The 10,371-nt window shown below is 41.5% G+C and overlaps 1 protein-coding gene across 1 annotated transcript; it reads right to left on the minus strand.

The window, feature by feature from the left end:
• Positions 1–4,365: 4,365 nt before the first annotated feature.
• GKN2 (gastrokine 2) lies at positions 4,366–8,027 on the minus strand. The gene is made up of 6 exons (XM_074852216.1): positions 7,963–8,027; positions 7,372–7,425; positions 6,707–6,838; positions 6,079–6,189; positions 5,138–5,291; positions 4,366–4,564 (listed from the first exon to the last, which is right to left on the minus strand). The coding sequence occupies exons 1-6, from the start codon at positions 7,972–7,974 to the stop codon at positions 4,485–4,487; spliced, it is 543 nt and encodes a 180-aa protein (XP_074708317.1). The 5' UTR covers positions 7,975–8,027; the 3' UTR covers positions 4,366–4,484.
• Positions 8,028–10,371: the final 2,344 nt, after the last annotated feature.

The raw sequence follows: 10,371 nt of genomic DNA on the forward strand, positions 1-10,371 counted from the left end.
TTGGGGACCTGGTGGTGGGAGGTTCTCAGTGGAATGGGTTCAGTGGTAAAAAGATCTTGGATTAACGTGCAGCACAGGTGACTAGATAGATGGGTGCCCTTGGCAGTGAGGGGCTAGAGACTTCCTGCCCACTGATATGTATAAGGATCAAGAAAGGTTAATTGCAGCATTGTTGGAGATGTGACTGGAATGTGTGCTAAATTCTGCCCTCCCCAAATGCTCGACATATTTTAGCTGCCTGTCAGTGTGCATCCAATGATACCATTGCTTGGATTCCAGGCATGCCTTTAAACACCTTTCAGGCTTTTTAAAAAAGCTGGGAGCAAATAATCAGCATTATTCTGATAGTCCTGCTTAGGATAAATATTGTTTTAACTTACAAAAGCTGTCAATGCACACACACACAGATACACACGCCCAGACACACTCCCAATGTGCTCCCTTCCACATAAACAAATTGCTCACCTTTTAGAGAACAAGCCTAGCTGAGAAGCTAGCTAAACTTCTAAAACACACATTTTACTTTGATGGGGAGAAGATCTTGGAATGTTCAGGTAATTTTCAAGATAATAAGAGTCACATCCTGATACTCTCATCCTCTCTAGACCCTTTCAGCCAATATGTCTTTAGGATCTAAGCCTGTGCACTGGCTGCTTTCTTCATTTTTGTGATAGATCTGGGTTCCTGGTAGGATCACCACAGCCCTGCCCCTCTTCTGATGCAGATACACCAGTTGCCTGTGTTATTTTCAAGGTGTTAATCATACGCTTAAGGCTAATAAGCCTCATGTTATCCACTGCACGTTAACCTGAGGCAGTGCTCTGCTTTGTTGACTGTGAACATAACTCTCCCACTGTTTCTGAGAATGGTTGCTGGCTGCTCTCCACTGAGGAAGTGGCTGCAATCCTCTGTGGGTCCCTCCTGTGGAAATCAGTGGGAATTTTCCATCCATTCCAGAGGGGAATCTCATGGATCACAATGTAAAAAGATCCTTAAAGCTACTGATACCTAATGAGCTTTATGACAGCAGATGCTTCATATTATATAGAACATGTCTAAGTTAAGTGATAAATAAAATGAAAGCTATATATTTCCTTCAGATCATGAACATTCAGTCCAGATCCTTTGCTGAGAGGCTGTGGATTTAAAGCTTGAAAACATTTTCAGACTAGTTATTTAAGTCCACAGATGGACCATATCTTCAGGGACACCTTACCTGTTGTTGCTGCTTTTTACTTCCTTGGTCTTTCCCTGTAGCCCAGTAATAATATCCATCACCTTGCAAGATAGAAAAATAGATTAATTATAGTCTATGACAGGTATGTAAAACATATGGTAGACTGTGGCATAGTCAGCAAAGAATAAAATAGCAGGAAATATCACTGGCAAACTACAGTATCAAATAGACAAAATATCAACAGTCTTTCTCCTGCATAGGTCCTTTTCTCTGCTTTTGTTCAGAGCTGAGTGTACATTCCTGTTTGTCCTATAGTTAGTTACTAAATTCAGAATAAATTTCATTTGCTCTGCAGCCATTCCTAGCATGATCTTTGAAATCCATGATACATTGGTGATCCCAACAGGCCCAGGCTTGAGGTCTGTAAATTCAGAGCTGTAACATGCCCATCCACGTGTTCATGTGAAAACAGACCATCCGCTGAAAAACAGGGGGAAGGAGAACACAGGCATGTGGGTCATGTGGTATGATTCTTCCCGTGCTTCCTTTTCTCTTTGTTGTGAGCTGTACCCCAAAAGGCACAGCAACGTCACAACAGATCTGCCTCCTGGGTGCTCCATCCAGGACAGTTTCCTGTAAGCTGTGTACCATGGCATCAGAGGTGCTGTGAGAGTAGATGGGTGGCTGAAGCATTAGTTATCAAATCATAAACACAGTAGTCAAAATGCAAATATATTGCTAACAGGCCTGACTGATACAATGAGATTGTGAACTAAAATAAAAGTTAGAAGCAATCTTCTTCCGCATTTGAGTATACGAAGGGCAGAAACACTGGCTCCCTAACTCAAACAGAATTAGATGTCAGATAATGAGGTATTGAGACTTGTTTCAGAGTTCTCTGTCAAACTATTTGCTCTAGTATTGAGTGCAAATCCACTGAGCTTGTAACACTGCCTTCAAAATTAGTAGGCAGTAAACACTACAAGCTTATTGGTAAGCTTTTAGATGTATATGCAACACTTTCTAAACAAAAAATGTAAGACCTCAAATATGCTTATAATTTAAATGAAATTCAGTCAAGCTACTGAAAAGGATTTTTTAAGCCATCAGTGAAGACTGAAGAGCTGGACTGAGTTCCTGCCTCGGCCACAGACAATCTCCATGGTAGCAGTCAAACCATACAGCACTGATTGTGCTTCAGTTTCCCACTGATAGTATCAAGGGAGCAATGCATCCCTTATTTTGTCCATTCAGAACAGGCCTCATGATCTGTAAGCAACTCTGCAAGAGGAGAATAGGACTCTCTTCACATGAGTAATGGTCTTTACCCCTGGGTCAACGGAAGAGTTTAGCCCTGCATCTTTTATAACCACACATAAGCACTCTGTTGTTTTATTCAGATCTCAGTGTCTCAGAACACTGTTCCATTAATAAATGAATGTAGAATGTAGAGGGTTGCCTTAAAGTAACTAATTCTGAATAAACTAGTTGCAACAGGATGAGAGTCTCAAAGGACCATTATTACCCTGCACACAGAGTAAAGGTTCAGATTCATCTATACTGCAGTTAGACAGAAAACCAGACTGCATCGACTAATTGTTTTAAATAACTTTGAATTAAATAATAATGTTAGAATAATAAGACTCAGCTTTGTTAGTTCATCTAGGCTGCCTCTCTGGAAGCTCTACCAGTTTGTTCCTCTGGGATCTACTTCAATCTCTCGTCTTCAAACTTTCACCGGATGGTCAATGTCAGGTCAGCATCTCTAAGGAAATATTCCAAAGATATATAAAGCCCAAGATAATTAAGACAGTTATTTTCTATATTTTGAAGAGATTGGCTGACTTGGGACAGGGGCATGGAGGTCATGACAGGTCTCTAGCAGAAGAATACACAAGGGTTGACACATGACAGTTGTCACTCAGAAACTGCATTAGGGCTTCCAACTGATTTTTAACAGTCTTAAACAACAGCCTTTCTGGATACTGCAACCACAAAAGCTTTGAAAGTCACAACCCACACGAGTACTCTTGCCAAGCAGTGCTCTCAAAGAGTGCTTTGAAGTGTTTCACATCCTCCGCGCATCAGCCAAGAACATCACAACTACAACTCCTAGTTTCACTTCCCATCAGTGAGCTCCACTTCAAAATACAAGTGAACAGGCTATCTTGGATCTTGCAGACACAAGTGTTCCTGGATTTAATCACCAAAGTTTGACTCTCCAGAAACATTCTTTGGATCACCAAGAACCTGCAGCCAGTTGTGAATACAATTAATCTAAAAGAACAGTTTCACTGCATGATAAAATGCTCATTTAATAAAAAGCGGATGGTTTGATCAGGAGTCTGATTTGAAAATAACAAATTGCAGACCTGGGGCCAGGTTCCTGAACTCCAAAGGCATGCCTTGCCCTCTGGCAGCCATTCAAGGCTCCAATAAACAGTAAACACTTAGTCTTCAGCCCCAAAATATACACTCCTTCCAAGCACTGATGGAAAAGATGTGGGAATTCAACCACTCACTTGAGATCTACCAGAAGAGCCGGCAGGCAGCACCAATGCTGCCTCATCTGGTATTTTAAACAGCTCCTGACACAAACTACTCTCCAACATACGTGGGGCACTCAGCAAGTGGTCACAGCTCTTTTTTCACTGGCATTGTGTGAAAGGATAATTTTATTCTGGGTTATGAACTTTTTAGGAGTGGGACAGTCTTCTCTATCCAGGTTTGAAAAACGCCCAAAGCAAAAAGCTCCCTGACCTACTCCACCTATTCAAATTGCTACAAATTTTCACTGGCCCTGCAGAATTCAAGTTTCTTTGCATGTTGGTAACAGAGATCTTCTCCCTCCCTTTATCTATTCATTCATCTCTTCCCTCCCTCCCTCCAGCTGCTGTACAGAAGGTGAGTCAGCACCTGAAGAGGCTGGGTGCTGATGCCAAAGGGAAGTTCTCCACTGGAAAAAACTATTCTGTTACTGTTTCTTCATTGACAAGAAGCATATACTAACGCCTAGGTCATGTCGCAGCCTGAGCATAGGAATGCACCAAAGGGAAACGTATCTCTTCTGGAGGAAAACTAGCAAGGCCCACTCTATTCCCATTCTGCTTTTGGATGAAGAAAAAAGACAAAGCATTTTAATTACTGCATTATCTTTATTTGTATGTCATAGATTTGTTGCACTCAAAGCTTAGGATAGGCAAGTAGAGTCTAACACCAAGTTTTGTTCCAGTTGGGGAACATGACTACCATCACAAAAGCATGCAAAGAAACAAGCCATTTCCATGCAGAATTGTCAAGATCCAGATTAATTGACTTTTTCACAAATTTTAATGCCCAAAATGCTTGGGATTCCTGCACTGGCACAGGCATGCTCACTCAGTGGTGCTAAAAGAAACAAGAAAATGAAGATATCAGTGACAAGATCAATGTATCCAGCAAGGAAATGTCTGCTAAATACACAAATTTCAATCCCTAATTATGGTCCTATTCGAGGCTCCTGTTGGTCTCAATGGATACTGTGTAAAACTTACGGTGTAACTCAAAGGGAGGAAATGTCTGCACAGGTTTCAATCACCTCTGTGCTCCTCCTTTCCCATATCCCACACACAGCAGGTAGCACACTGGCATACAGTAGATGCCTTGTGGGACCAACTGTATCATCAGGGCATAGGTTGGGTACCGCTGCTACACAGCGGCTTCCTCTGACACCAGGCAAACCCCTTGGGAACAGCTGCTCCAGATATTTAGATGCCTAATGATGAAAAACAGTGCTTTATCAGATTTTTCCAAAGCATCCCAGAGCCTTACCCTTTCAGTCCTGCTAAGTAGTTTACTCCTCCTCTCTAAAACAGGGCAATATGTTCCTGCCTCAAAGGTACCATGTGGATTTAGGTTTAAAGGACAGAAAGGTGCTTATGCACTGTAACAGAAGCACAGTGTTCTGATCGTGTAACTTACGTTGAGTCTCTACCAGCTTGTAGAGAGGCAGACCTGAGCAGAGTTTTTCAATGGGTTTACCATAGACAATCCAGTCTCTGATACGCCCAAACAGGGAACGGCCAGATTGAAACTGTGCCCACACATTATGTGGAGAGTATATTGTCTTCATAGTCTAAAAAGAAAATGTTAGACATCATCAGTAATGTAGCTTTGCTTTCATTCTACTAGGCCATCCTTTAAGAAAACCCCAAAATTGAAAATCAGCCTCAAACAAAGCATTAGGTAAAGAAGCTACGTGCTTTTAAAGAAAAACAAATATTTTCAATCTATTCAGAAACAAAGTTCACTACAAATAATTCTGCCGACACAGCAAAATTGAGCTGTATTACTATCATAATAAGTTATGTGATTTGGCAGTAAGTTTTGCTGTAAATAAGCTACTCTTAGGCTGCCATAGAACGAGACAGATCTCAAGTTCATCTCCAGGCAGTATTTCCAGTCACCTTCATGAAACCTTTCCCTGAATAGGAAAGTCAAAGTCTGGTCAAAGTAAATTGATTTCTAAATTCTGTTCTGCAAACAAAATTATTTCAAGTCATGTCAAGCTCAAAATATCAGCATAACAATGAAAAAAAGGAAAAGCCTGTCTGAACTCATAGTGCGATCACCTCAAAATAGTCAAATTACACTACTTCCAAGGACTTCCAAGGATCTTACAGTTCTAGTCACAATGACAATCCACTACAAAACCACGGGGCGGGCATGATTGCCCATTATCTTAAAAGAATGTTCGATATGATATTCCCCTGAAGTTCTATCTTGTCAGATCTGCTTCATCATTGCCAACACAGTAGGAGACACTCCTAAGAACAGCTGTTCTTGAAGGCAGGCTGGAGGGCTCCCATCACACCACACAACTCTTATTCCTGGATACAGTACGGGTTTTGCTACAAAGTCACCTTTTTCTCAAAAGCCAGGCGTCCAATTTCTTGCAGCTCTGGGATGGATTCCTTATTTATTTTCAGGATAAAGCAGGCATTTCGTGAAAATAACCTTGTTGCAATATATCCCTGTGATTAAAAAAATTATAGTTAATTAATTAAAAATGGCTACCGCTAATATGAGTTGATTCTCTCTACTCTTTAGGACAGGCTAGAAGAAACATGAAGTGCCTACACAGGCTACAATGGTGGAAGGACTCTGCAGTTCCACTGTCAGCTCTGGGGAAGGGAAGCAGCCTGCCCACACTAATGGCTGCCTGTAAGACTGGAAGCATCTTTTCCGACAGATTTCTGTTGCACTTGCTATCCATGAGCGATGGCAGCCCTTTCTCAACTCTGACCTCATTGAGGTCAGCAACACTCTTCTCACTTTCATGAACTGCCACCACAAGTTTCATTACCCGTCTTTTAAACTGCACCATCGTATGGGTGAAACAAAGAGATGGCCTAAGAGGAGGAAAGGCGATGGGAGTCTTCAGAGAAACAGTGTTTCAGGACAACTTACAGTGAGAATACACTACAATAATTTCTGAGTTTAAAAACTTCCTCAGAGACTCAGTCTAGGCAGATTCTTAGATTTACTTACATGAGAGTAGTCAAAAATGGTATCAGAGGAGTACACGCCAGAACGGACATGGACTTCAACCATGTTCTCCTCATTGTGGATAGTCATAGTTCCAGTGACATAGTTTGTGCCAGGTTCTCGCAGGACAACGGTCTTTGGTAAAAAACACAAAATCATTGTTCATCATCTGGCTTGCACCTTTCAAAGGTGCCCTATAAGTAAATGTTTTCTCTCAAATAAACAAGTATGGTTGCTTTATGTAAATACTAAATCCCTTAAGAACCCTCTAGCAGTCCCAGGAGGCCCTTGAGGTGGAGATTAATTATGCAAGAGTGTGTCAGGGTGAGAAAAGAGGGGACAGGCCCTCGTGGCAGGCTAAGGAAAAACAACACGAGGCACCCCAGTCATGTGTGGTAGCAGGGACTGGCTGGAGATTGCAACAGTCTCCAAATTTTAGCTTGAGCTAAGGGGACTTACGGCCCCCAAATTTCTCATTACTATGGACCTACACAGAACTGCCTCTTTGGCTTATATGATTGTCACCTTTGGCAAATGCTATTCTTCTACACTTGGCAATAAGCATCTTAGTAGTTTCTTCTGTGCTTTTCTTCCTATTATATTCACCCGCCGCCCAGTAATCCGATACATTTTAAATGAGTACATAGAAGGCTTATCAGTCTACTTACGTTCAGTGCAGAAGTCTGAGTCCAAAAGACTCCCAGCAAAACGAGAACGGCAACCTGTAAAAGGAATAAGCATTCTCACTCAACAGAAACACCAGGCAGTGCCATAAAAAAAACCCCAGTTTGTCAATTAAGGGAAGCAGCTGTAGCATGTTTGAAAAATTACCCACTTAACATGTATTAGTTGAAAACAAACACAATTCTTCATTGTAAAATTCTTGCTATTAGGCTCTTTTTTGCCTGTAACTGAAAAAGCAGAATAACTTAACCATTATATTTTTTGTACTTTTTGGAAGTCTCTCCTTGATGACATGTTATTTCTTGATTTGCATCTACAATTGTAATTATTAAATCCTATCTAAATCTCCCTTCTGATGTTTAATCAAAGCACTCTTTGCTCAAATGATGCTTCCACTGGCTCTAGAGGATTACTGTACACCCAAGAAATGCAAGTTTCTCACTGAGCAACCCCAAGAAACAATACACAGATCATATCAGTCCCAGTACCGTCCCACTTGAGCATCATCTTCTCTACCCTTTTGTTTTTAAAAATAAGGAACTTATAATAAGTTGAATAAAAATGGATATACTCACAAATCCGTTCATTTTTCTTTCAGATAAGAACAAGAGGCTGCAGAAAGTAAGAGTGCAAGGAAATCCCCGAGACCTTCAACTTTTATATCTTGCTGGAGGTGTGGGAAACACTTGACAGAACTTTTCTTCATGACTCAAACAAATCCATATCTACATGCCACACTGTGGTAAGGCTCCTATCTGAATTTTGGGTTGGCACAGATAAACTCACCCCGATATGTCAAAAGGACAGCTTTTGTAAAATTAATCACTCTACAAATGGCTATTATTTACTGGTTTAAACTTTAGAGGAGTTCACACTCTTTCTGGTTCCATTTTTAAAATATTTAACAGGATATCATCCAGAATTAAATGGCATCAGGAATAACTCTGCTATTCATTCATACAAACTGCATTTTGTCTTCTGAAATATAGTCCCTAACAGCCTGGTAATCTGCAGACAAATCCTGGAAAGAAATACCTATGCCATGGTGGCCTACATGCCAGCCACTGAACAGACCAATTCTTCAGCCATTTCTTCCATCTCATAGATGCATGAACTCTTAATAAGAAGTGCTGCTCGTTTTTGATCAGTTACCATGATGTATATAACACGTGCATTGAAATTAGTGGCACAATTAGGAATAACAGCTATGCTTCACAAGACAATCTGGGTAACTTCTAGCCTCCTCGGCATACAAAGGAGCAAAACTTCAGAGGATGTGTGGTTCACACAAGGTCACAAAACAAAAGGAGCAGGATGGGGATTCCTCCTTTAAAACTATCACTGTTTTTTGCATTTTATGAAAATGTCAATGATACTGCCATGAGAAGTATTCTCCTATTCTCCTATGACTACGACCTCACCTGGACTCCTCCTCATCTGTGACTCTACATCTACATTCTACTAGAATGTCATAATTGAGGTCTATTCCCTTCTAATAAAACCAGACCTCAAGCTAATAGCCAACACATTTCTGTAATCTCAGTCATCGGCAAAAAGGTGAAAGAGATTGTATGGAAATCTCCCTCAGCAAACAAGCCTCAATAAAAAAAGGAAATTGCATGCATTTGCTTTATTCCACCCAACTCCACACGGAAAATGTTATCTCAAGTGTAACAAAGCTGTGCTGCCAAGCAATATATCAGAATACATATAAACAGATATCAAATTGTGACAGGCACAGTTAGATTAGGCTGATTAGATTGATGTTACCCTCCTCTTGAAAGCTGGCTCTGTCCCTTCTCTCAAAAGATTCTTTGTTTCTAAGATTACAGACATGTCAGAAATTGAGTAGATTTCAGCAGCCAAATAAGCCTTTCATAGCAGGAATCTAACAGGGTTCAGGCACCATGAGCTAAACCAAAAAGTTTTAGTAAGATTTAAATGCTTTTAAGCTAAAGCTCTGTCACGGTTTAACCCCAGCCGGCAGCTCAGCCCCACCCAGCCACTTGCTCACTCCCCCACGGTGGGAAGGGGGAGAGAAGCGGAAGAGTAAAAGTGAGAAAACTCGTGGGTTGAGGTAAAAAAAATAGGTAAAGCAAAAGCCACGTGCACAAGCAAAGGCAAACAAGGAATCCATTCCCCATTCCCATGGGCAGGGGGTGCTCAGCTGTCCCCAGGACAGCCGGGCTCCGTCACACGTAACAGTGCCTTGGGGAGACAAACACCATCGCTCCAAACGTCCCCCCACTTCCTCCTTCTCCCCGGCTTTATACGCTGAGCGTGACGTCACACGGTATGGAATATCCCAGATACGGAAATACGGCCCGTTGGGGTCAGCTGTCCCGGCTGTGTCCCCTCCCAGCTCCTTGTGCACCCCCAGCCTACGCGCTCTGGGGCGGTGTGAGCAGAGGAGGCCTTGGCTCTGTGTAAGCCCTGCTCAGCAGTGACTAAAACATCCCTGTGTCAGCAACGCTGTTCTCAGCACAAAGCCAAAACACAGCCCCATACCAGCTACTGTGAAGAAAATTAACTCTGTCCCAGCCAAAACCAGCATTTCCATTACTCATTATCTCTTCATATATTCATTTCTTTTGAAAAACACCCAAGAAGCATGAGGTTCTGCTTTCTTAAGCATGGCTATGCTTAGGCACAGGTAAGAGCAGAGCAGTATGTGAAAGCAACAGTTATTTAGCGAAGGAGAATTACAATAGCCACGATCTCATGATTTTCACCTTATGTTGGACTGAATGAATTCCGATGATCCAATCAGACAAGGCCAAAAATTAAAGATCAATTTCTAAAAAGCTTTTGACTAATTAATATTATTGCAAGAGGGAACATAGTTTTCTCAGGCATAGCTAGATATACTTCCAACAGGAAAGCCTGGCTTTTTGGAGACATTTTCCCCACAGTTAATCACACATCTCCCAATAATACACCTTTAATTAGCACGCATGCAAGACTACCCATGACTACACCACAGT

Source organism: Strix uralensis, chromosome 28, assembly GCF_047716275.1.
Source record: "Strix uralensis isolate ZFMK-TIS-50842 chromosome 28, bStrUra1, whole genome shotgun sequence".
In the NCBI taxonomy this organism is placed as follows: Eukaryota; Metazoa; Chordata; class Aves; order Strigiformes; family Strigidae; genus Strix; species Strix uralensis.

What these genes read in the sequence shown, in the direction of transcription:
- GKN2 (XM_074852216.1), bottom strand. An exon ending in CTCAGACTTCTGCACTGAAC is followed by an intron (nt 6,839 to 7,371) that starts GTAAGTAGACTG and finishes TTTTTACCAAAG; the next exon opens with ACCGTTGTCCTGCGAGAACC. An exon ending in GCCTGGCTTTTGAGAAAAAG is followed by an intron (nt 5,292 to 6,078) that starts GTGACTTTGTAG and finishes TTTTCTTTTTAG; the next exon opens with ACTATGAAGACAATATACTC.